General features: G+C 45.2%; 2 protein-coding genes across 2 annotated transcripts; both read left to right on the top strand.

Annotated features, from left to right (window-relative positions):
* Positions 1-1,481: 1,481 nt before the first annotated feature.
* On the top strand, positions 1,482-7,197 carry KNSTRN (kinetochore localized astrin (SPAG5) binding protein). Its single transcript, XM_072865113.1, has 8 exons — positions 1,482-1,615; positions 2,734-2,866; positions 3,017-3,073; positions 3,301-3,400; positions 5,117-5,231; positions 5,542-5,603; positions 5,751-5,825; positions 6,714-7,197. The coding sequence occupies exons 1-8, from the start codon at positions 1,483-1,485 to the stop codon at positions 6,843-6,845; spliced, it is 807 nt and encodes a 268-aa protein (XP_072721214.1). The 5' UTR covers position 1,482; the 3' UTR covers positions 6,846-7,197.
* Positions 7,019-26,208, top strand: IVD (isovaleryl-CoA dehydrogenase). The gene is made up of 12 exons (XM_072865112.1): positions 7,019-7,483; positions 10,066-10,155; positions 12,077-12,128; positions 14,948-15,117; positions 16,519-16,612; positions 17,090-17,226; positions 18,261-18,357; positions 20,971-21,064; positions 22,306-22,387; positions 22,777-22,881; positions 23,561-23,633; positions 23,798-26,208. Exons 1-12 carry the CDS (start codon positions 7,019-7,021, stop codon positions 23,929-23,931), a joined length of 1,593 nt encoding a protein of 530 aa, XP_072721213.1. The 3' UTR covers positions 23,932-26,208.
* Positions 26,209-26,794: the final 586 nt, after the last annotated feature.

The following is a 26,794-nucleotide window of genomic DNA, read 5'->3' as shown; positions in this document are numbered from 1 at the left end:
CAGAGAAAGAGAGCTCATGTAAAAAAAAATTAAAAAAATCCAAAACCCAAACCCACAACTATTGAAAATCTAGATATCAAGTGAAGAGTGTATCGTTAATAAAAAAAGAAAGTATTTCATTTTCTACTGAATAAGAAACTGCTTTATGTGAAGCCCAGGTTCACAGATCTCATCAAAATTGTTCAGATACCATAAAAAAATCTCATTGAGACTTTTGAGTTGATACAGTCTCTTACTGATCATGGAGCAGGCTGCAGAATCCAGCCCAAATCTATTTGCAGTAACAATTTCAGTTTGTTTTATCAGAAGAAATTCTAGTACTGACAAAAATTTTCAGTGTGAGATTTCCCCTTTGAGAGAAGTGTCCTCGTCCCCTCAGTGACTCAGGTGCTTTGTGTGTTGTCTCATAGCTTGTTTCCACTCAAGGCATTCCCTACAAACATGTAACTTTTTAAAATTTGCATATCTGGTGAATCTTGAATTTTACTTTTTTTTTTTCTCTACCAGAAACAAACAGGAAAACAAACACTTCCTTGCCTTTATCTGTTGAAAAAGAGAAAACATTCTCTATACAAGTTGACGTACAATAAATGCTTATGACAAACTTTCCTAAATCTGAGTGATGCTTCATTTTCACCAGGAACACTGTGGTTCATTTTCTTCATCTTTTAAGTGCCTAATATATTTTCTGATATAACCAGCAAAAGGAAACTATACATCTTAGAAAAGATTCCCTCCTTCAAATTTTCCCTGCTCTGGAGGAGACAGGCCACAACTGCCTGATGTCGATTAGGAATATAGTCTTTCAAAGCTAGTAACAGCGCTTGAAATATACAATGTATTTCAGTTTTGCATTTTCATGGCGCAGTTCTCATACTGGGTGTTCAGGTGGGTATTTTGGTAACCAGAGCTGCCCTCGGGCTGTGAGCAAACGCTGACTGAAACCCTCTCCACCCAGGAGCCTTTTTCCATTACTATTTGGAGGGGCTTCTCACCCATTTTGAAAACCGTGTTGGAAAACACTGTGAAAACATCCAAGTCGGGAAACATTTCATACAGGTGCCTCCTTTCCCCTTACAGTGTGCGAGGGCAGTTTTAACCGCCTCAAATGCAAGCGGCAGCACCGGCGCCCTGAGGGCGCAGCAGGGAGGGCTCCACGGCGCAGAGTCCCCCCGAAGGCCACAGAGGCCTTTGAGAGCTCCAAGCCTCGAGGGCCCAAACCACAGGGCGAGGCAGCGGGAGGCACGGAACGCCCTCCCCACCGGCGGCCGGCTCCCCTGAGGGCAGCTGCGAGGGGAAACAGTGTTTCGCCCGCATGGGGAAGCCGCCATCTCCCCCGCGCCTTCTCTGAGGAAAGGGGAGAGAGAAGCAGAGGGCGCGCGCACCGTACCACAGCATTCCCCCCACGCCCGCGGCGCACTGCGCCTGCGCGCCGCTCGCTGGGGCGGGGCCAGCGCGCCGCCGGATGGGGCGCTCCTGCGCATGCGCGGGGCCTCAAAACCGTTTGGCAGCGGTTCGATTCAAACGGCGCTTGAGGAGAGCGCGGCCGCCATGGAGGGAGAGCCCTCCCGCATCCCCGTCTACAGCGCGTTCCACCGCGGCGGCCCGCCCGCAGGTGCGTACCCGCTCCGGGAGGGAGGGCTCTGCCCCGCTCCGCTGTGGGGCAGCGAGGTCCGGGGTGCGGAGGGCTGGCGTCCGGGTTAGGCCGACGCGGGAGGGAGGTGGGCGGGGAGCGGTGTCTGTTAGGGAGCTCCAGTACTGCCTTGGTCTGTGGTGGCCGTTGCGAAGTCTAATTTCTGGCTTTATTCAACTGTTTTGTCTCCATTTAAGACTTCGGGTAACACTTTTTTTGCTAAATGCGCACCTCTGAGCAGGGCGGGCTGTTGCTCGCTGCGTCGCAGCTCAGCCCGTTGAGATGCGCTCCAGTGCGGGGCCTAAGAGCGTCTGTCTCCTGCTTACGGAACGCAGCGGCCCGCTGGGGTTAAAGATACTTTCCTTCAGAGGCTCTTACTTCTATAAGCCTTTTGATACTACTTACAGCATTTTAGAAAGATGAGGCACCCAGGCTTAACATTAAAAACATGGGAGCTAGTCTGTATCAGTGGACACTTCCATGTTACTCTAGTATAAATGTGCTTATGGGTATGGCATTTGCAAAATATTTAACTTGGGGGGAGAAAAGAAAAGCTTCCTAAACCCGCGATGTGAACAAAGCTTTGTGTAGTTAAACAGCTGTGGTTTAACGCCAAAGAATCTTTACATAGAAAGCTACTTCTCTATAGTGTTATTTTAGAAGTGTATCTACTCATAGTGAATTGAAATATGAAGCTCTCTTAACTGAGAGTTTCGAGTGGGCTGTGTTTGTTTTGCTTCTAGTACTGAACAGCTTTGCTTGGACCCCTGTGGCTTGCTGTTGGCTTGATGTTGACACCTCCTTTATTATCGTGCCTGTATTATCACTTTCAAACTTTCTCTCATTAGTGCTAGCCTGGTAACTATGTTTTAATGCTGTCTCCCATCTGAGCTATCTGTGGTTTGTTCTGGATCTGGGGTCTTAATCCTGGGTAAAGCTTGAAGACTGCCCTTAGTTGTTGCTACCTTAAAGTCTCTGTTCTAGCTAGATATAATTGTGATTTACCTCAAATGGAAGGCTTAAGAGATCCAGTAGTTCTGAGTATGACAGTGATCTCTTGTAGACTGTAGTGTTTTCATTGTTGTCTTTTTTTCTTGCAGAATTGCAAATGGCTTTTCCTTCAAAGAAACAATGTGTCAGCAAAACAGCGGATCTAGAGTTCAACAAAGATCCCAATTTTAACTTTAGCTCAAGCATTCCAGCAGATGGTGTCTTCAAAGCTACAAACCAAGGGTAAATGAAAGTAAAATATTGATGGATTTATTACTTGGCAAATAGCCTAAAGATGGCTTAGCATTTTGCAGATTTTGTCAAACTAATGGACTTGGTAATCTGCAAGAATGCAGTGGTCTTCTGGTAATTGTATTCTACCCGTCTTTTAAGGTTGCCTAAATCTGCCAAGAAAGTGGAACCGCTTTCAAAGAAGACAGCTACAAGAGGGTATGTTTCCTCAAATTTCTATTTGTTGCCCTCATGCAGTAGTGTTCCCTCTTGGAGGGTTATGATGAGCTCTCACCCATGTACAGCTTTCTTGCCAAGTTTGCTGATTAAAGCTCTTGGTCAGAAACAAGAGCAAATGCTTCAAAAAAGGGCGTGTGTGGAAGTAAAAGAGAAGGTGTGTAATACTGATGTTTTTGCCCCTAAATCTTTGATGTTTGACTCTACAGACCTCTCAACAGATACAAACTAGAAGCAGAGCTGAAGACCAAGAATCAGCTGTTAGAAACAGCCAAACAACAGCTGCACTCCAGACTAACAGGAGCACAGGTAAGGAAAGGAGGGGGGAAATAAATAAATCATTGAGTAATTCTTATATTCTGATCCCTACAGGGTCAGATCAAAGGATTGTCTTGCTCATTTTCCTGTCTCCATTGGAAGTCAGTAGAGTTTGGGTGGGCTGGGTTTTCTCCTCTGACACCCGTGATACCTGCTAGAACCTGGAAATCAGCAGAGCTGCAGATATATTTGGATGGATAATGCATCCAGATCACTGTTAGAGCTCTGATGTCTATTTAATTCCATTTTAAATTCATTATGGGAGAATATTTCAAGTTCACAACTATGCACTCACATGAAATTTTATTAAAACAGCCTTGATAATTGCCAGATGCTTCCTAGCTACATCAAGATAAACTGTAAATAATCACTTGCCACTGATGGTTTGAGGTCTATTTAATTCTTTTTCTTCCGTAGCTCCTAACATATGGTAGATAAGCTATTCAATTTCCTTGTTCCTATTGCCCAATCTCTCCTAGCTTTGTTAACCTGTCATGTGGTGTGGTGTGAAAGTGCACACAATATTGAAGATGTGGGTTCAGGAATGTGTAATGGTCTCATTTTAGTAACAAAGAACATTCTACTTGGATTTTGGTCACCGCTGTGCACTAAGTTTGAGGGACAGTGACCTCATTCTCTTCTGGGTATTTAATGCAGAGCTCAGTTTATATAAGTTTATGTTTCTTCATGCGCTATCGTGTCATATCGTTGCCTAATCTTTCAGCATCTTTGTATTATTCTGCAAGTTTTTTCCCCGTCTGCTCAGCACTGGTGAGGCCAAACCCGGAGTATTGTGTCTGGTTCTGGGCTCCTGGTACAAGAGAGACATGGACATACTGGAGAGAGTCCAGCAAAGGGCCACTGAGATGATTAAGGGACTGGAGGAAAGGCTGAGAGAGCTGGGACTGTTCAGTGGATTCTGTTTCAAACAGAAACACTTTCTTGAATCAAGTTTAGATTCAGAATTGGCACCTCATTATTCACCACCTCTTACAGATCACTCTAGGACACGCTTAGTACAGTTTCTGTCATGTGCAAGAGGCCCTGCTGGTAACCTTCCATTGTAAAAGCTCACTTCATTTCCTAGTTCTCAACCAGTTACTAATCTGTGAGATGATCATTCCTCTTATCTCACAGCTTGATTTCTTTAAGAGCCTTTGAGACCTCCTATGAAATGTTCAAAATGCTTCTGACACTATCAGCTGGATCACCCTAATCCACATGCTTATTGATTCTCTTGGAGAATTGCATTCAACTTGTGAGGCTGATCAGCTTATCCGATTGCCTGGTAATATCTGCACTGTGTAGGGAATAATGCTGTGGCTTAAAGATTCTAAGATGCCCTTTTCTTCCCAATGTTTGTATGCTTTTCTATGGATCAAACTCTTGAATTATTTATATATATGAGAGGCAGCACAGGAAAAGATATGCTAGGATTACCTAAAAGGAATTTATCTCTAGGATCAAATTTTTCTAGCAATTGCTATGACATGTGGATGTGATAAATGTATTAATCCTGTCAAGAAGCAGGAGTAAAGGTCTGCAACAGACTTAATTTGCTGTGGTGGTAGAGTCAGAAGGGGAAGATCTGATTCTTGGTGCTAGTGGAGCACTTGTTAAGCCATTAGCATCATGCTCAGTATTACTGACTAATGAGAAGAAATCTCCTTGGAAACTTGATTCGCTTACAACCTGTGTTAATGACAGGGCACTATAAAGGAGTTAAAGGAGGAGAATGAAGGCCTGGTACAAGAAGTTGAGAAGCTCAAGAAATTTCAGGAGACTTGCATGGTGATTTTAGAAAGCAGAAACATTGATCCTGGTAAGGACTATGCATTTCACATACCATTCTGGTACTCATTCTTCAGAACACTTTTTTTTTTTCCCTGTTGTGACAGTTCATAAGACATTTGGACTCTGCTTCTTTGCTAAGGAAATACTGCTGTAACTCCAGCAGATTTTTTTTTCTAGCTTAAGAGAAAAAGCTGCTTCCTGTAGTAGGCCCTGTCCTGGATAAACTTTGAAAATAATTTAGACTTTCTTGTTGTAGAAATTTACTTTGAAAAGCTGTTAGTTCTTACAAGCGAAGTTATCTGTATATTAGAGATTCACTAATGCATCTCATAAATTAGTTACAGGCAGCAACATTTTGGAGGAGGAAGAAAAGACACAGGAATGCCAGAAGCAGACAACGGTAAGAAAATTTTGAAATAGCAATAGGAGTTAAATGGGCTGTGAGAGGTCTGGTGCTACTGCCCTTTTCTACTGATGTTGTGGAAACAGCTGCTGAGACTTGCATTTATTTGCATTGTATTAAACCGTTTTCCTTTTGGCTCTGCAGCTGTTAACTGAGAAGCTCATAGAAGAATTGAGACTATTTAATCAAACAGCTGCAAAAGAAAAGGAGATGCTTCAGGTAAGACTGACTTTCTCAGACTCAACCAGGGAATGAGCACTTGGCACTGAGTGAGATTCTGAAGGTTATTTTGCTCCTCCCAGTGCTTCTCTATTCTCCAGATGAACTACAGTGAAAGCCTGCAGTATTATTCATCTTTTGTTATTAAGGAAACTGTATGTGTTACTCCCCTTCTAAATAGAGGGCTTAAAGCAAAGTTTATGGTGGGGCAATGTTAATTCTTATCTCGGTCATTTCAAGTTGAAGCGTACATAATTGAACTTGAAATAAGGTCAAAGATGAAAGTGATAATAATGACTGATAGCTTTCAAGTTAGACAGCATCAGTTCCAAAGTACAGATAGATGTCACCACTGGAAATGGAGCTGTCTCTGCTTAGACGAGCTCCTCTCAAGAGAAAGTTTTCAAGACTTGCAGGCAGCTGTAAGCCCTGCTGGCAGCACGCTGATCCAGCGGGCTGGTGGTTACACTGGAATTCAGAACACTTGATCTAACTCAGAGGCTGTTGCAGACCAGTGGCCTCAGGTAGTCTCTCTGGGAACTAAGAAGTGTGCAAGCACAAGCAGCTTCAATAATATTATTTTGTCTATATACTGACCAAAATAGTCATTAAGTTATAGTTCTACAATTCTTGGTAAGAAGTTTAAGAGCTAATTAATGACATTGCTATTATATAAGACTTCCTAAACTTTGGTCACAGATAAATTGCCATTTTCCTCAAGGAACAAAGGTAAAAGCCATCCCAGTCGGGCTAGACTAATTTTAGTTTAGCAGGTAAGGCCCTGCTGAGGAGTTCAAATGCTTTAGCTGGAGCTGCTCTAGAACTCGGCTTTGCTATTCAGTACTTTTGCGTTAGTAAAATGTAGCGTACACTGATTTCTCTACACAGACAGCGATGGCTAAGTGGAAATCCGCAGAAGAAGAGCGGCAGCTGTCCCTGCAGAAGCATTCTTCCTTTCAAGCAGACATTAAGGAATGTTCAGCAATACTTGATGAGTTGGAGCTGCTCCTGGCTATGTGAGGCACAAGGATGGACTGTACTATCTTTTTTTTTTGATGTTTTACTCCTAGTTCAGTGGTCTCTACTTCACAAACCTAGTTCCTCCCTTTTTGGTGGTCCTAAACAAGGAGCAGGCCACCGAGCTCTCTCTGGGGGGACGGCACTTGCCGGGGGTGGTTGGGAGAGCATCCCCCATGCTGGCTGCCCGCCCCCCCCCGTGGCTGGCCCCCGCGTGTTGCTCTTCCCCGTCTGCCGGGGCGCTGCCTGGCCTCCCGCGCTGCCCCCGTGCCGGTGGAGGGCCCCTCTCGTTCCGTCCGCCGGTGTGCTGTAGCCGTTGGCGGTTTGGACCCATTAAATGTGCTGGAGGACGTGGGCAGGCGCTGTTCCTTCCCCGCGCCGCTGCCCTCCGCCTCCCGCCTCTTCCCGGGCCCCACCAGAGAGGGGGGCGGCGGGGCGGGGCCCTGCCCCGGGGCTGGGCCGCGCCTGCGCGCCGGTGCCGGTCCGGGGTAGCCATGGCGGCGGCGGTGATCGGGCGGGCGGCGGTGGGCGCGGGGCTGCGCGGAGCGCGGCGGTGCCAAACGCTGGGGCTGCTGCGGCGGGGCTGCGCGGGGCTGGCGGTGGACGACACTGTCAACGGGCTGAGCGAGGAGCAGCGGCAGGTAGGGGCCCGCCCGCCTCTCCGGCCCGGGCGCTGCCGGTGGCGGACCGCCGTGACGGGGGGGGGGCGGTCCCGGCCGCTGGGGGTGTGGCAGGGCTGCTGGGCGGTGATTGGCTGCGGCCGTGGGGAGCCGGCCTGTCCCCGGGCGGGCAGAGGGGGCGTGGCGCGGCCCCCGGCAGCGAGGGCGCGCCCCGGCCACGTGTCCGCCGCGCCCGGCGGGAGCTGCGGGGAGCGATCGGCCGGGCCCAGCCAGAAGGCAGTCCCGGCTTGCTCTGGCCTTTCCTCATCGGGGGAAGGCGCCTCTCGACGCTAAAACACCACACGACGAAGCACTGCGTGAAAAAAGTCCACTGCATTCACGCTGGGCCTGTTTGATCCGAAATGATGGTCAGAAATGATCACCAAAGAGACAAATGAATTGGGTCTCGTGAAATCCTCTCGAAAGAAGGGTTGCAGCTCTCCCACTTTGTTCTCTTGCCCAACGGGGGACCTGAGTTTTAGGATAATAGCTCTTAGCTTTACTGTTTTCTCCTGTGTTCAGCAGCAGCAGACCGCTAGCCATCACAGCACTTACTCCCTGCTGCCCCAGGGCATGGAGTGAAAGGTAGTGTCTTCAAAGGGTTGGTCCAGACAGGCCTCTGCCAGTGAAACTCTTCTTCGATGCTTCTCAGCTCTGGAGCTATAGCCTCACTTTCTAGATAATTATGACAGTGCAAACATACAGTTGTACAAAATAAACTTACTCATTCTCGTTTGTTTCTTACTACAGAATTATTCTTTACCAGGTTTGTGTTCATGGTTTATAGCCTTATCAGCTCGAATTAACTTGATGTTTCTTTGTGCTTCTACATTCAGCAGGTGTAAAAGGAGGAAAATACTCTTGTAGTTCATATCTATCTGGTGGAAGAGCTGAAAAAAGTCAAATAATTCACAGCTTCACTAGCACTACTGAAGATTTAACAGCACTGTAACTTATAAACTGGCTTAGAATCACAGAATCGTAGAGGTTGGAAAAGACCTTTAAGATCATCGAGTCCAACCGTAAACCTAACACTGCCAAGCCCACCACTACCCCATGGCCCTAAGCACCTCATCCAAATGGCTTTTAAATACCTCCAGGGATGGCGACTCTACCACCTCCCTGGGCAGCCTGGTCCAATGCTTGATAACCCTTCCAGTGAAGTAAAATTTCCTAATATCCAGTCTAAACCTCCCCTGGTGCAACTTGAGGCCATTTCCTCTTGTCCTATCACTTGTTACCTGGGAGAAGAGACCGACCCCACCTCTCTACACCCTCCTTTCAGGGCGTTGCAGAGAGCGATGAGGTCTCCCCTGAGCCTCCTTTTCTCCAGGCTGAACAACCCCAGGTCCCTCAGCCGCTCCCCATCAGCCTTGTGCTCCAGACCCTTCCCCAGCTCCGTTGCCCTTCTCTGGACATGCTCCAGCCCCTCAGTGTCTGAAGCATCAGGGATGTCTGTCTGAGTCTACCCCTCAGTCTCTAACTGATTAATTTTTTTTTATTATGCTTTTAAGCTTTTTTTTTTCTTTTAAGCTTTATGCTCAAGTTTCCTGCTGTCAACTTTGTAACAATGGAAACATATCTAATGTTTAAAAACTTACAAAAAAAATCGGCAGGGGGGGAAACTTGTTTGGTGGTACTGGAATCCAAGGTCTGGGTGGCTGTGGAAACTAGCATATCTTTTTACTTGTAAAAAAGAGGCTGCTTGCTTTGTGGGGTTGAGAGAAGGGCAGAGAAGCCTGAGGATATTTTGGTTTGTTGCTTCTGCCCCTTCTACAGGTTCTGGTTATACAGCAGAGGCTTTCAATCTCCAAGAGGGTTCCTTCACCTGCATTAATATGTAGGAATAAAGAACCAAAAGGAAAAATGGTATTATGAAGCTCTACCATAATATCTAGACAAAGTTCTTAAATCTTTATATTAAAAACTTTAAAAGATACTGTGTATATTTTCTTAGTATGCAAATAGACTTCTGCAGAATACATGTATGTAAGTATTCAGATTTTAAAATTTAGAAAAAGATTTTGAGATTTTTACACTTGGAACAACGAGCATACCTGACTTGAACAAATTTTCCCTCTGAAGAAAATAGTAGGATAGCTAATGTAGTTCCAGTTTGATACGCTAACACATTTTAATTAGCATGCATGCTCATTACAGGCATCTGTATCTAATTAAATGAAACCATAAGCAGCTACTGGATGGGAATAATACATCATAAGCTCTGTTCATCAGCTTTCGAAGTTTCCTGACCAAAAACATCCCCTGAAGCCCTAGCGCAGGCAGTAGTTACGTAGCATTCTCTCATGTTGGGGTAACGCTGTGAAGGTTAAATGCTGAGAGGAACTTAAGTACATAAGTATCTTCTCTTTAGAAGACTAAAGGGCCTTTCATGTGGTCTTTCAGCCAGTAACACGAAACATTGATTTCCTTATGGTCTCGTGCTTCTGGGTTTGGGATCCTGGAGTCGCCTGGCAGGGGAATGCTGGCAGTGTCCTAGGGAAGAAGGCGACAATACGTTGATGAGATGTAACATATGTGTTTTTCCTCATCTCTTTTCCCAGCTTAGACAGACCATGACAAAGTTCTGTCAAGAGCATTTGGCTCCGAAGGCCCAACAGATTGACCAGGAAAATGAATTCAAAGGCATGCGGGCAAGTATTTCATGTGTGCATTTAAAATAGAGGGTAGTGAAAGCCTGTCTGTATGTTGATCTGTACGTTAGTCCAGACAAAGAATCCTAGTCCACACCACAGGCACGTATGCATTGACTTTTCAAACTTGAAAGCCAGAGAGAAAACAATTTTTTGGTTTCCTGTTTTATCTTTTGTTAACAACTTTCAGCAATCTGGGGGCAGAACCCAGCCAGCATGCAATTTAAAAAAAAAAAAGAGGATGGATTGATGATGGTCTTGTTTGAATTCTCATCATGGTATTTCTGCTTGGCTCTGTTCAAGCTCCTTCTCTAATATGTGCTTTGTATTCTCTGAGCTAGGCCCCTTTCTTGGACATCTGAGTTTCCTCTAGAATTTTTTGTGAAAATATTGTGTGCAAATGCTGAAGTGTAGAGTTGTTTGACTGTCGAGCTTGCCTTCCTAATAAAAACAACAACTTCTGTGCAACGGGATGGTTTGATTGATGAAAATGAGAGCTCTAACCATTGGTTTTCATAAGCTCCACAAGACTTAAAAAGCTCAGAACATCTGCTAGGATTTCCCAGAGCTCTGATGTTGACATTTTCAGGGATATATGCACAGCTTTGAAGTTAAGTATATAAATTTAGTCTGGTGCACCAGATGTCATCCAGAGCTATTGAATAATACTTTTTGAACTCTCTGGAGGCTATTCCCTGATAACTCGCATCGCTGGACACTGAGGCCATGTGAGAAGCATTTACCTGTGTGCCCAGCATGTAGTGGAGGAGAGGCTGCAGTCTGAGCAGCAGCAAAGAGATGACCCCTCTAGCACACGTGTGGTCCTCAGTGGTGACATCCTTTGCTACTGCATTATGTCGTAGCTTCCCTCTTACTCCGTGTGCCAGACGCAGCTGATGCGTATGTCTCAAGTCAGCTGGCAGCTCTGTGCCTCGAATCATGGGGCTGTCACTTGAGTGGTGGTGTTACCAGAGTGATAAATCTGGGTAACAGGCAAATGGAGGAGTCGGCCGTCAAGGAGGACAGCTTGTCCTCTAGCAGATGAACTTTGCAGCATAGGTGTCCAACTATGCAAAACTCAGCTATCCCGTCCCCGTGTGTGTCTAGTGTCCTGGCAGTCTTGAAAACCTACAGGTTATGTACTTGAGTGGCCCCTGTGGATTCAGCTCCTTTAGCTTCACGAGTCCAAAGTGTTCACAAATTCTCTGTTGTGGTCACCTTTTATAACTTTTCCAGTACCGCCTGCGAGGTGAGCAGCACCTCTGTCTGCCCCAGCTGTAACATTCCCATTTTTTAATCTCTCCCAAGGAGGCCTCCTTGGCTTTACTTACTGGTTTCTGTTTTACTAGAAGAGTTAAATTTCCAGCTAGTAGCAACTCTTCTAAACATTTCCAGGGTTTCAGTCATGGATAACTTACGCTAACCGCTATTTGCAGCAATCACAGGCCGATAGGCCTATGCAGTGCTGCCAAAGCACGGTGACAAGGATGCATGAGGTAATTGAAAAGCATAAATTTAAGTCGTAACATCCTAAACTATCTTTAGCAAGAGATAGTATATGAAAGCCTAGAAGTGCAGTTTTTGAAATTAATGGGAGGTTTTAATTCATAAAAATTCTCCTTAAAATAGGCAATGAGTTAAATCTTAGGACCCGGCCTTCCAGAATTAAGTTTAGGCTTGTGAATTTTGACTGGATTCAACAGGCTACTCCCATGTGTAGCATAACTAATGTCCTTCAGTTTCTATGGGTTCTTAGTCCGAAGGATGGAGCTGCTGCTGCAGGAACAGGTATCGATGCCTTTATCTCTGAGCTATCACAAGAATAAGGTAAATTGATGTGTCTGGTGAGCTACCTGGGAAAACTTCTTATGCTGATGCCCTGACTGTGAGTCTGGACTGATTGCTTGTTCTGTATTTGTAGGAGTTTTGGAAGAAACTTGGGGAACTGGGAGTTCTGGGGATCACAGCTCCTGGTAAGTCTGTTCCCACCTTTTACCTTCTGGTGGATGATTCTTCAAACAAAAGAGAGACTCCTTAAACCCACCCTTTCCAGTTCATAACAGCCTTATCTGTGACGTGACATCCAGTTTGTCCAGAAGCTCTTATCTTCATGTTTTTTAAAACCTCTCTTTGGCAACTTTTTTATTCTTCACTGAATCAGAATCCTTTTTCCTTGTTGGACTTCTGGACGATTACAAAATGCCTTTTATGGTTTAAAAGTACTGTTCAGAAATGGTTTCTCCAGATACAACGTATGCAACTCAAACATGTTTGCACTTCTCCAATATGAAGTGTTTGCTGCAAGTTTTGAAGAACGAGCGCTATAGATAAAAGTATCCTAGAACAAACATCCATCTCTAATAAGAGAAGTTAGAGGGTATAAAACAACGCTGTGAAAAGCTGTGATAACTAATGGAGAGCTGACCACATCCAACCAGTCAGAAAAAATCAGGGTAAATCTTATTCAGCCTTGTCCAGGTTAGCTGAAAAGTGTTTTGATTAATGTTATAGATTACTGAGGCTGCTATGGTCATGCTGAATGCACTAACACAGTGTAATGAGGAGCAGCCCTTAGTGGAGAAAAGCAGCCAATGGGGCCTTTATTTCCCCATCGTAAAGTCTGTGTTTCTAGATGTGCGTGTGCAAAGGCTTCTGCAGAAGCAAGCTGAATAGCAATGCGTTGAAATAATGCCTCTGCGTTTCTTTCAGTGGCACTGAGTCTGCTTGAAAGAGTCTGTATTTCTGCTTTCTTTCTCTTTACTCTTCCCAATTTACTGCTGCTCCTGTTTTTTCTCACTCTTACCTTCTTTCTTCTTTGATGTTGTGCCTGAGGCTTACAGCAGTTTCCCACACTATAAATAAGCCATCCCCTCATGAGTCCTGTCCTTTTTCATTTCCTCAAAGATTTACCTCTAAAACCCTCCTACGCCCAGAATTTTTTGCCTTATTTTTGATTGTATAGCTATGTGCAGTTTCTTTATTGGCATTGGGTTTGTTGTAGGAGGTGGAGAGTGGGATTTAGGATGTGAAGATAATGTGAAATCTTACGAGGGCGTATGCTCAATTAAATGGCAGATTTGGGCACCAGTGGATCAAGTCTTTTAAGGGAGCATTTTAAATAACAGTGCTTTTTGTTTTCTTTTTAGAACTAAGAAAGCTATGTTGGTTTGATGTAATTTTCCATTTGTTTTATAAAGAGCTAAGTTAAGAAATGCAAATATGCAAAAATAATAGCAAAATAGCTACCGTGGAACGATAAGACAGGCATGTCATATATAAAGAGTAATTTTGAAAGGGCAGCATCATTCTAAATCACACTATGGTTTGTATTATATGAGAAGTTGTCTGGCAGGATTATTTTCCTGTACCTCTTGCAGTACAAAGCAATCATGGGCCAGTACTGCTTACAGCAGGCAGTTACCTTTCCTTTCTTGAGGCAACAGCACCAAACACATCCATTCTATAGGAATGAATAGAAAACTCTCTTGTTTTGGCATATATGAGAAATTGTTAAACCCATCTTTTAGGATATTGATAGTAAAACCCCAAACTCTGATTTGTAGTAGAGAGGTGATTCCAGAGGATAAAGAGCCCTGCGGATAAAGACAGGAGTCAGAATGAGTGACGTGGGAGGAAAGACTGCGTCTAATGCCAGCGGCTGTTGTGTTAATTTGACAAGTTAGGGGCAGTAGCCCTCTTTGAGCCCAGGTTATACACTCAGCTCTGGGGTCACTCTGAGCACACAAACATATTTGCTCTTCCCGTTGTTGCTGCTTGCTTACAGCATTCATGTTGATGACGAGTAAGTGCTCCCGGATTACCTCCCTGACTCGTTCGCAGTCTTTATGTCCTCCTGTTTTAGTTCTTCTCTTAACAGTACAATCACTTGTTTCTTGCCTGTAGAACAAAGCTTTTATTTGGGTATGTGACTGTATTTCTGTGTATATAAATGTGTGTGGAGGTATATATATGTTTACATTTATGTAGGCTGTTAGCTGCTCAAGGCCATTATACATTTCTCAGCCTTCTCTTTTTTTCCTGCCCTCTCTCTCTCCCTGTTTTACTGTGTGCCTTTCATCTTAACCACCAGTTTTAGACTCGGCTCAGTGTGCCTCACTAGATTCCTAGTTGCGATGGTCATGCTGCTCTGTCTTACCTCGTCCTCTCTTGAAATCCACATTCTTGCCGCTGTTGAATTACAGCAGTTACATTTGCGGATCTTTCTCATTCTGAATCGGCCACCCATCAAAATTCTGGTCTCCTGCACATTTGTGGGTATTGAAAAGTCCCTAGTGCCCCACTTTTTGAGCAGTTTGAGGATCCCTCACTTGTTTAGGGGTCCTTGTTATGACAAACGTGTAGACTTTACAAACTTTGCCTGTGTTCCTTTGTCCCCTCACCTAATACAGGTTGGCACTTTGATTTAATCTTCGTGATGATGTTAAGGTTGCACGTCAGGATGGTTGACAAGAAGGACTCACTATTGTGCAAGTGTCAGTAGCATGTTTTAGATGTATCCTTATGCATGTTACATGTATAAAACTATGCTGTAAAAGTAAATTATTGATTATGCTGAAGAAGTAGCATCACTGTGCCTTTAAGAGAAGAAAACTGAAATTCAGAGAGGATGGGGCAAGCCAGAGGTGCCCAGCTCAGGGACAGTGTCAGTCAAAAACAGAAGCTCTCTTGTAAGTGTCTTAGATCTCATTCAAGACTGAGCCCGACCCTGGGATCTTGTGCATGTGTGAAATACTCCATGGTGATTAATGTGAGGTTTCTTTTCTCTTTTCAGTGGAATACGGTGGATCTGCTTTGGGGTATCTGGACCACGTGCTGGTGATGGAGGAAATTTCTCGTGCATCAGCAGCTGTTGGGCTTAGTTACGGTGCCCACTCGAACCTTTGTATCAACCAGCTAGTGCGTAACGGCAATGAGGCCCAGAAAAACAAGTACTTGCCCAAGGTATGTCGCTGGAAGAGCGGGGGACACTGGAAAGCATTTGGGTTTTGGCTGCATGCAAGGATGACTGAGTGTCTTTCACGGTGTGTAGCATTTTACACACTAGCGGATTTCAGTCACCCAACCTTTAGGAAATATTGTACTTGCCAAACTTGCCCTTCTCTAGCTTGTTAATTTTTTCCTATTAATCCATACTGACCTCAGCCTGTGCTGAGGTCCATGTCTGTAGGCAGCATAGTCCAGCTCTCTGGAGCTGCGTTACCAAATGAGGCTTTGAGGTGACACTGGATGATATTCTTCCAACTTCCCAAATTGTTTTGAGAGTTCTGAATGAAACTCACTGCTTTCCTGTTTATATTTTCCATTTCTCACTGCCCAAATGCTTGGTTAGCCTATGCTAATTAACTACCTGTGAAAATTCTTCATCATTGGAGGCTTTGATGTTTGTGACTCAAAAGCATGTTAAACAGATTTCAGTATTTAAATGCATGGAAAAACTTAACTAGTACGTTGAATCCCAGCTACTGAAATTATCAGTGCAAGAAATTTGATTTAAACCACAGGCGAAGTACAGTGTCGCTTCCTCAAAGCATTGTGCAGCTTGCCTTTCAATATGAGATGTGCGATCACTGTAGTTCTTTCTTGTCTTGGTTCATGACAGAGTACTTCAGGGTCCTTAACTAGTTTTGAGCATATCACGAAGACTGTACGAATGCACGGATGGATTGAATTGGTTGAACATGTATCTTAAGCATTGAGTCTGTTTTTAAAAAAAGAAGAGATCAAAAGGAGGAGTACATGGATAAAAGTACACAGGGACATAAAAAAAAGGCAAGGAGAAAAGGGCAGGATGAAAGGAACAGTGAAGAGGAAGCAACAGCTATGCCAGAGCCTGGTATGAGCAGGCACAGAAGGAGGGTGTCCATCTGCTATTGTAGTGTGAGTGTGGGGGGACCGGGCTATGAGAACATTGCTAAGAACTTTGCAATCTCTTTTCATCCCCCTCATTGGCCTTTTGTGTTTAACAACTCTTGTTTATGTAAAAGGGCAGTCATAAAGTGCAGAACAAGGAGCTTGTGAAAGGCATATGGCTGCTGGCATGGTTCTTTTGGCACCTTCCTGGAGATGGTGTTTTATAAGCAGGGCTGTACTCATCTAACTCAGACATGAGTTGAGTCATCCTTCTCATCCCACTGTGATTTGGTTCTGTTCCCTCAGCAGAGCAGCACAAGGGAGCTCCCTGCTAGGACTCCACCAGGAACAGCGGCTCTCGTTTGCAGTTCTTGCATAGAATAGCTACTGTGCAGATTCAGTGCAGAAAAAAAAATGGAAGGCAGGCTAAAGAGGGAACAGAAACAATGCTACTATTCCCCCTCCCTTTCTTATATTTGTCTTTTCTTCCAGCTAATCAGCGGGGAGCACATTGGAGCCTTAGCAATGAGCGAGCCCAATGCTGGATCTGATGTTGTGTCCATGAAGCTGAAAGCAGATAAGAAAGGTAAAGCCTGTCATGTGCTGCCTGGATAGATAGCCAGTGTAAATAACAACTCCCATAAATTTAGACTAACCTCCCCAATACCACTGAGATACGGTGGTTAGTCTTGGGTATACCAGGCCATGTTTGCAGGCTTGTGCTGCCTCCCAGGACATTCAGTGTGTGATAAAGCCAGGTAGTGAAGATACAGGGTGGACGGTTGAAGGTCTAAAAGTGGACCTCTGATTATGGTGGTAGACGGTGGTGGTATTATGGAACCAGTGCTAGGTTGTCTAGTTTGTCAGGCACTTTTTAAACTGTCTTTGGACTCCAGAAATGAAGGAAATTAGTTTTCTTGAACTTGGGAAGGATTTGTGCACACTGTTTCTGGGGGTCTTAAAGAACATTCTTGGAAGCCTGTTTTGAAATAAATGGAGTGAGGATATAGGTGTTGCTCTGTTGTCTGTTGTGAGCTAACAGATTGCAGCTCTTTGCTTCTAGGAGACTACTTTGTTTTGAATGGGAACAAGTTTTGGATCACCAATGGGCCAGATGCAGATGTTCTCATCGTTTATGCTAAAACTGACATTAATGCTGTTCCACCCTCCCGAGGTATAACTGCATTCATTGTGGAGAGGGTAGGTTTAATAATTCTCACAAGCTTATTGTACTGTGGTTTTTAAAGCTAACTCCTTCACCCTAGCTGGCTCGCTTAGAAGCCAGCTAGTTTTCTTTCTGTAACTGTCAGCCCCTTGCTCAAAGACAAACTATTTCCTGCCTGAATTTTATAAAGCCATGAGATTAGTCCTCTGCCCCAGTGACATGGCATACTGCACTGTCAGCTGGGCACTCCTGAATTTTGGTATCCAAGCATACAGCCAGTCTTTTGGGCTAGAAATGTGGAAAGAATGGACAAGATTCTAATATAACAGGGCTTGCTTGTTGTCAAAAATTGTCAGAGATATTGGAGGCCTTGTAAATATGTCCTACTATCCCATTATCTAACTTTGGGGGGGGGGGTTTTAAGCCAAGACATTAAAACGGCTCTATTCATTTCTTCTCCCAATTTTCTTGCACTGCCCCTTTGGAATCCTGAAATACCCAAACATGGATGCAAAGCAGAGCAGGCCAAAGGGAGCAGAAACAGGCTGTTCAACGGGGAGCCCTTGGGTTTTTTCTTCCCTTTTAATTATTTGAGGCTATGCTATGCATATCTCTGTCACTACAAGGAAGACAGGAAGCTGAAATAAAATAAATGGTACTAGAAATAAATGGTACTAAAATCTCAGAGATCAGTAAACCTTCCGATGGACTTAACCTGACTTAGCGATTAGAATAGTTCGGTTATGGCAAAGCTTGCAACCCTTACTCTAGGAGAGTCAGTGTTGGCAGCTGCCCAAATAATTTATTTATTTAATATTTATGTGCACTAGAAAACGGATGCACTCAGTTCATATGTGCCCCCACGTGTGCATGTTTCTGTGCTCATTTGCTTCCTCTGCGCTTGCATTTACACGTGTTCTTGTTCCCAGAGTGGGCAGTTCACCTTGACTCCCTTCTGGTACCCTACGCATGTTCATGTGGTCAGGGCAATGTAACAGATCTCTAGTGATTTTATTTAATCTGTCAGAATTGAGAGTTGAAATGTATTTTTACTGTCTCGACTTTGCAGGGAATGCCAGGTTTCAGCACAGCCCAGAAGCTCGACAAGCTGGGAATGAGAGGGTCTGATACCTGTGAATTGATCTTTGAAGACTGCAAGGTCCCTGGTGAGTTGGGTTCACACCATAGCAGTATGCATATGGTGGTTTCCTGTCATCTTGATCAGATAAATTGGATCACTAATTACATGCATGTTCAGACTGTGACCTAGAGGGCTTTGCAGATGGTTATCTGCTCTTTGGCAGCCTGGCAAGAGAGCTGGTGAAACTGGAAAAGTGCAATCTGCTGGATTGCAGTGAATGAGCACATCTCGTGTTAGGTCACTCCTCTTTCACCCTCATGGACCTAACTCTTAACCACTGCTTCTGCAAAGCCTAGGTGAGGCTTCCAGAGAAACTTGTTTGTTTCTATTAGAGCTCCCCATCTTGTGTACAGGAGAGCTTATTTGCCTTGAAGTTGTTTTTTTTTCTCCAAAACCACTGGAGGCTGTCCAACAGACTTTTGATTTGCCTGTAACATTTCTGAGTTCTTTTGGGGTCAGGGCCTGAAACTGGACATCCTTTCCCCTATTAGTTAGTACAACAGGGGTCACTGTAATGGCCATTTTTGTTACTCCAGTGGCTATTTTTGTTGACAGAAAAATTACAGCCTCTATATAGCAAGTGGAGGAGATGCCTTATCTGAACTCGTGAAAATCCTAATTGTGTATCTGCAGAGCAAATAACTCTCCTGCTCCCCATACACCACCAAAAGCTGCTTTGCAGTAAGTGGAAGAGTTCCGGCTGAAATCTGACATTTCTAACTTTATTGGATCCCTCTGCTCTGAAATCAGAAAGGCCAGTGCCCCAGTCTTCAGATCATCTCCAGGGTAATCATCCGTACAGAACAGCATGTTCTCATGGTAACGGGATTTCCATTTTCTGATAACTCAGAGAAGCACACCACTGCAGTGTTGAAAGTTAACACGCTTTGCACTCTGGCCGTTAATGCCGCTTCTGATCTTCTGCCTTGGAAGCTGGACCAGTTTGATGCCATTTCATATGTCTGCAGGATCCTTCGCTCAGATCAAGGTGTCCTCTAGCACTGCAATTCCATCCACTTTAAAATGCATGGGTTTCACTGTCAGCCATGCTCCACTGAGTGGCTGGTGTTTTTCTCATAGTAAGTGTTGTCCATGGATTCATTCGGTCATGTTGCATTGGTAAAAGTTGGTTCAGAGCCCCAACTTTTTTTTTTCTTTTTTTTTTTCCTGTGATACGCAGCCAGCAGGTCTGCCCGCCTTGTGCAGTCAGCACACGTGTCCTTCAGCTCACCACGTACCTATCCATCCCTTTTCCCTGCACATACAGGAAAGTGTTCAGGCTATTCGGTCCTTTTTTAGCTGTGGGATGTCATTACTCATGAACAGCTTTGTCACTTCATTATTACTGATGCTGGCGTTTGTGTTCTGTTCTTCAAAGTAACGTTTGCTATTAGTATTTTTCTTTCTTGTCTGTGGGGCTTTTGAGCTTTTTCTCTGAAAGCCAAGCTTCATTCTTCTTTTTCCTCTTTCTAGCTCCTATATCATGATGATATGGCCCTGCAGAGGCTGCACTTCTCCATACACTACATCAACATGCTTTTCAATAAGGCGAGACAATGCAATCCGTGAGCTTCTGCCACCGAAAAACAGATTATTTATTTCAGGAGACTATCTGCATGTGTCCAAGTCCTGTCTCATTTTCACTTTGCATATCACACCTCTCAGATCGCTTGTGATCAAAGCCTGAAGCATATGTCAGTTCTCCTATATGGCGTGATCAGCGGATAATCTCTGTCCATCTACAAAGCACAGTTGTTAGGCTTTAAGTTCTCTCCTGATTGTAAGAGTACAGCCCTGCCGAGATGAGTCTTTTGTTCCTGCTTCTCTTTTTATACTTGTTAACATCAGCACGTGCTTTAGCTTGTCCCAAACCGTTTGGTTTCTTGAGGTTTTTTCTCAGCCCATTATCTAAAGTGGCTATTTTCCTGTTCCATTTTCACAGAAATAATACTTGTCTTTTTAAAACGTTTATTTATAACAACTGCAATGTTCTGTTCAGCCCCCCTCACAGAAGGGGGGATAATGACTCTTCATATTCTCCAATCTCAGAAGACTAATATATATCACACTGACGAGTGGTAAGTGGTGAGCTTTGACTGCTTGCCTGTGTAAGCTTTGGTTCCTGTATTGGCAATGCTCAGAGAGGTGACCCAAGCATATCAGATCAGGATTTGCATTCATTTCAAATACGTGCTCAGTAGACGTCAGATGGTAATGCTGTCAGTTTGGGTTAGATACAACTAATGGGATGGTGAAGGGGGCTCCCAATTTGTCCTCCCAGGCTATTAAGTCTCCTATTCTTATTGGTACAAATGCTGAGCTGGAAGATCTCTGGAGAGCACCTTACTCTTTAGAAAATAGGCAAGAGCATAGCAGCGATTGTAGATGCACTTTATAACCCTTTACTGCCTTTTCCTTTTTGGCTTTGGCTGGATTGAAAAGACATTTCAGTGGTAGGGAGTATATGTATCAAAACTCAGTGCCTGTCTAGCTCGTCCTGAACGTTTGTGTCTCAAGCCAAAAGGAAAGGTGAATGGGACTGAAAGTTTGAATCCTCTCCCCAGCAAGCACAGGCCCTCAGACAACAGCTTATCTTAGTTTTGTGCGTAAGTAAATCACTTTCCTTTGCCGATTGCAGCTGAAAATGTCTTGGGGACGCTGAGCAAAGGAGTCTACGTTCTGATGAGTGGATTGGACCTGGAGAGACTCGTGCTGTCTGGTGGGCCACTGGGGTAAGGGTTTGTCATCTTTTCTAGATTGTAAGGCCAGAAGGATCCTTCAGGATCACCTAGCCCAGGGGTCTCCCACGGGGGTTGCAGCTCTCAGTAGGATGCATCTTGGATGGAGAGCTGAGATACTGGGGCAGCTTCTGAGAGAAGAGGAAAGGCTGGGAGGAGGTGGCTGGGTCAGAGTTGTGGGAAGGAAGCAAGCTGCAGAGGAGGCAGGAGCAGGGAGATCCCGGAGCTGCTGGGTACTCTAGCTATGTCGTAGCTCCTCGCTGCTCTACTGGGCTCCTGCTGGAGGGTACCCAGCTCGGCACGCCCAGGCAGCCACGGCTTGCTCGGCGTGTGCTCCACGGTTTCCTTTAGCTCTCCTCACCTCTCCACTCCTCATGCAGTCTTTTTCAGTTTGAAAGCATCTATGTGGAACGCCCTCTGAGGGGCAAGGGATAGAAGAAGCAATGCCAGAAAGAAAGTTTGCAAATCCCTGCCTTCTGGCGTAGTGCAGGCCACAGCCCCTCCAGAGCATGCTTTTGAAAATATTAGTCTTGACGTAAACATTTCCAGAGATGGTAAATCTGCCTTGGTCCCTGATTGCTTGCTTGTGTATCCCTACAGTGTGTATTACTCTGGGAATAACCAGCTCATTTGCATTACTGATTCCTTAAAATCTAAAACACTGTCCAGACTGTCACATAGAAGGACCATTGGACTGGATAAAGGGTTTGTTCTTCATTTATTCAGTCCTTAAACTCCTCAGTAATTATTTTTACCCTACTTTTGGGAGTCCTTTTGTCCTCCCAAGTGGTCTCTCTGTACTAATCCTCATGTGGAAAGACCATCTTCCACAAAGCAGAAGGAGGGTTTTTCACCCTTCTTGTTCTTGCCTATGCCTTTTTATGGTATTGGCTAGTACTCCTTGAGTTGGTGGTCTCTGGAGATGCAAGGCAGCACAAACTGTCCTGGCTACAGTTGTAAGAAAGCTCTTCAACTCTTCATCTTGGTCCCCTGAATTAAGAAGGTAAGACCTTACCACAAGATGTCCCAAATGAGCAATATGTAGAGCACTAGGGAGAAAAATGGGACCTTTGGATTTTATTCTTAGCATTGTTTGAGTGGAGCTATAGGTAGACAGCAGGATATCATTTTAGGTATGAGAACCTTTTTGCCTTAGATTGCGCTTCCCAGGTTTAATTATTAGTAATTAATAGTTCTGTTGTTTTCCTTTTCCTGCATATCTGTGCTTTTCTTAGGCTCATGCAAGCTGTTCTTGACCACGCAGTTCCATACCTACATGTAAGGGAAGCATTTGGACAGAAAATTGGCCACTTCCAGGTGAGGCAGAAAAGGAATTAGGAATTTTTTGTCTCCTTGCTTTTCTCTTTACAAATGAGAAGACGAAGAGCTCTGTCGTGGGAGGGCTTTGCATGGAGAAGGTTGCCTGGAGTTTGTGCTGGGGCTGCATGATGGTGAGAAGGTGAAAGGATCTCTGAGCCTGTTTACCTGAGGCCACTGTTGGTGGGTGAGGGGCTGCGGCTGACATCTGGGCATTTGTCAACTGACAGAACCTCCAGCTCCCTCATATACGGCTGCTGAATCCACGTCTTCTCCTTTGTCTAGTTTCTGTGAGATAGTTTGGGGAATAGGTGATCCCCAGTGCTCATGCAGAACGTAATCTTCCCCTCACTCACGTTAACATCTCCCTTGTCTTCTGAGATATGCAGCTCATGCAGGGCAAAATGGCTGATATGTACACACGGCTGATGGCGTGTCGGCAGTATGTCTACAACGTGGCAAAGGCCTGTGACCGGGGCCATTTCAATGCAAAGGTGAGCTCGCTTCCACCTGGACTGTGTCTGCTGGGGGAATTCCTTTCCCTTGGTCTCAGATGGTGAGCAGGGTGGAGGTTCTGTACTGGGGGTTAAAATGACTCACTCACAGCCCTAAGTGCTTTTTTTTTCCCCAAAAAAGAAAAAGAAAGCCTTGTTCTACAAGGCAACAGATTTAGCAGCATCAGTAGGTGTTTATTGGAAGCCCAGACACAATAACCTGGCTGTTGTGAGGGGATGTAGCAGTCACTCCGAGGTGTTGTCATCTCCACAGCCCGCACTGTCACCACACCTCTGTCAAAGGAGAGGACCGAGTGTTTAACAGTTGGAGCACAGAGCCCTGCATCCCAAATCAAATCACATCGGTCTCCTGTGGGTGTGATGTGCATGCGTGAGAGACCAGCTCCCCTGCTGCACTCCTGTTTTTCTTTTTTTTTTTCTTTTTTTTTTCCCTGTCTTCGTGTGGCCTTTACAGACCTGGCACAAGTGTTCTGTAGTGACAGAAAGACTGCTGCAGCTTCTTGCTCACTGAGGAATGAATCCTGTGCCTTTGTGATCAAGTATTTCAGCCTTGTTAGCAGATGCCTGTAGAGTAATGGAAAGGTCAGAGCAACAGGGAGAGTGGCGACAGGCAGGTGACACCTTTGCTGACTCTGTCATCATTGTGACTCTCCTGTAGGACTGCGCTGGAGTGATCCTGTATTCAGCAGAGTGTGCTACCCAGGTGGCTCTGGATGGGATTCAGTGTCTGGGTAGGTCACTGGCAGTGTTCGTGCCTCTGAGTGATTGCTGGGGAGAGCCGAGCGCAGCGCAAGCGCAGCGCAAGCGCAGTGCAAGAGCAGCGCTCTCTCCCATCCCACCCTCAGCCCCTGAAGTCAGAGAGAAGAAATGACTTGTGACTTCTTTTTGCTTGCAGGTGGGAACGGTTACATCAACGACTATCCGATGGGGCGTTTCCTGCGTGATGCCAAGCTCTATGAGATAGGGGCAGGCACCAGTGAAGTGCGCAGACTTATCATTGGCAGGGCGTTTAACGCCACTTTTAAGTAACGTCCACCAGTGGAGAGGCAGCACCCTGACCACCACGAGGCCTTTGACCATAGAGTCTGGAGCGCACAACTCTTTTTCCTCCTGCTTGTGATTCTGCAGTCATCACTCATGGACTCTTTTCTGCCTGCTCTGTGAACAGATGCTGCTGGACTGGGCTTTGACAGAATGAATCAGACCGTAGCATGGAAGTAAAAGTGGGGTTTTTTCCCTTTTTGTGATCATCCTGATTCATCCTGTTCATAAGCCATCCTGATTCTCAGCATTACAGAGCTGAGGTTCATCCAGGGGACGTATTGCCATCGAAGCAGGCTGGTGAGCTGTATGCCTGGAACAAGAGGCAGCCATTGCTGAGCACAGAAAGTCAACCCCCTCCCAAAAAAAAGGGACAGTGAGGGAACAATTTTGTTCTTTAATAAAAACGTGAGTGCCATTAAATAGCTAGCATTTAACATAGTACCACTAGAAGGTGAATTTTCCCATTGTGACCTTCCGATGGGATTAATAGCTCCCATTTTGGGAACCCGACGCCAACCACATCATGGGGGTGGCTGTCATGAACACTCAGGCATCATCGATGCATAAGCAGTGTTTTAGGTGATGATTCCTAAAACCTCGTTAAAATAATACGTCTGTTTCTTTGCATACTTCCTTTCCTATTCCTGCTGCTTCGCAGGATGTTTCAGTGCAGCCCCAAGTCTTTGCTGCTCTGATTGACTGCCTCCCGCTGTGTTATTCACTCAGAGGTGTCACCATCCATCATTCTGGGAACAGTTAAAACGTCAGACCTGTATTGTGACATCCATGAATGAAGCAGGCAGGAGGAGGTTGACTTTTTGGGTTGGGGTTATTTGGTTTTTTTCTGAAGGTTGTTCTTTTGGCAAAAGCACGTACTCACACTCCACCTTTGGTTGGCCAGAGAAGTCGGAGCGAGCGCAGCCCTATTTGTGGGTGTTTTCAGTGCATATTATATACAGCAAATTTAAGTTTACCTAGCTTTATTAAAGAAAATTGCACAGTATACTGCCAGCCTTAAAGAGTGAATCACAAAGAAAAATTAGATGTTGTAAATATGACAGAACAATTAATTAAACAGTTGCCATGTAGGCAACCTCCCAGCAGTTTTAACAAAAAAGAGCTTAAAGCTTTGTGTATTTTTTTGGTTGCAATTGACGTCTGTCTATACTAGGTGACAGTAGACTAATATAGAATTTTAAAATGCCACAGATTGAAGAAAAATTCACTTTCCTGAATCGCTAGGTAGGTTGCCAAGTGTTTATAAAAGTTACAAAACTTCACTTCACTGAGAGCTAGGAAGAGCTTCTGAAGTCATGGTCATGGTGCCTTCTTCCGAAAGTTCATGTTTATTCAGCTACGGTGGATGGCTGTCGCTCTGGAAGTGTCCAGGGTTTAATTTTCAGCCTTAACCTCTGGATGGGGGTAGCAGAGAGCAGACAGAGGTGGCCTGTCAGGAATATCTTGTTGAGCTGCACCTGAAATGCTTTGGAAATGAGCGCTGAAGCACAAGTGAAGTGCACTTCACATGTGAAACACTAAGTGCATTACTGTACATTAATGTAAGAATTTATTTATGTGACCAGACATTTGTGTTTTATCGCAGAATGATTACAGATGTCGCCTTCTCCTGTACAGGCAAGTCACAAAACCACTGCAGCCCCAATCTGGTCCCGTGAAAGACCGAGGGCAGGAGTTTTCGGATTTGCCCCAGCGATTCGGGTAGCAGATCCCTGCTGTGATGAGCCAGGGCAGTGGTGCAGCCCGAACCCCTGGGCCCTCGTCCCTTCCAGCGCTGCGGGCTGCCTGTGTTTGCCAGCGGGCTGTGGCCAGGGCAGGCCTGCAGCAACTGGTGCTGCAAGGCGTGCTGCAGAGCTCCTCTGCTCTCGACCGTAGCTGCAGTTTCTGTGTCCCAGTAAAATGGTAAATCTAACTGGAGAGGTGGTGGGAGCACTTGCAGGGGCGGCGAGGAGCACAGGCACAGCATCTCCAACACGTATCGGAACTCATATTTTACCTGTATGTTCTTCAGCTCTTTAATACGGGAATGAATCACTGCAATTTTCCTTGAAGACTGCTGAAAGAACCCAGGAACTGAATCACTGTGTTACGATCCGTCTCTGGCCAGAGGAGCTTCTCTAACGAGTGTTAGAGCCGTGTCAGGATGTTGCGAGATTCAGGTTGTTAAAAATAGGTTTTCTAAGCTGGAAGGGACCCACAGATTTTTAAACCTGTCCTGTAACATTGGAGAGGTCTAATTTTTAATACACATAATAAATAATGCCGTCACTTTCTAGGCTGATCAGCACCTCGGAGTTAAAGGTAAAATGAATCAATGTCTAACGCATCACAGGACAGGGCGGAGGGAGAGATTCATAGATCTTAAGCAGGGTTACGTTAATCAAATCTCGCTTCCACAGCAGCGCTGCTCGGGCTGCCTTGGGAAAGGGCCCGCTTTCCTTGCGCTGAGCAGCTTTCGCTGTGGTATAGAAGGGAGGGCTGGGGAGGGCTCTTCAGGGGAGAAGGGTTTTCATCTTTATACGATACTCATAAAATAAGCTTTTGCTGGGTGGTCTGTGTTCCTGGGAGTGTTTCCCAGCAGAGGGCAGGTGCAGACCTTGGCTGGTGCCCACTGCAGCGCAGCCGGGCTGGCAGCCGCAATGGGTACAGCATTGCTTTCCCTTGTTGTCCCTCCTTCTTTCTTAACCAACCGCAGCTTTTTCCCCTAACTCTCATTTAAAAAAATACATATTTCTAGTGATACATCTGGGCTGTGCCTCAGGCCTCCTCTGGAGAGCAGCAGAGCTAACGGGGAAAACACACAAGGGCGCTGTGCCTCTAACGGTGTCTG

The sequence above is a fragment of the Ciconia boyciana genome, chromosome 6 (genome assembly GCF_034638445.1).
Source record: "Ciconia boyciana chromosome 6, ASM3463844v1, whole genome shotgun sequence".
Classification (NCBI taxonomy): Eukaryota; Metazoa; Chordata; class Aves; order Ciconiiformes; family Ciconiidae; genus Ciconia; species Ciconia boyciana.
This window is presented reverse-complemented; position numbering and strand designations above follow the sequence as displayed.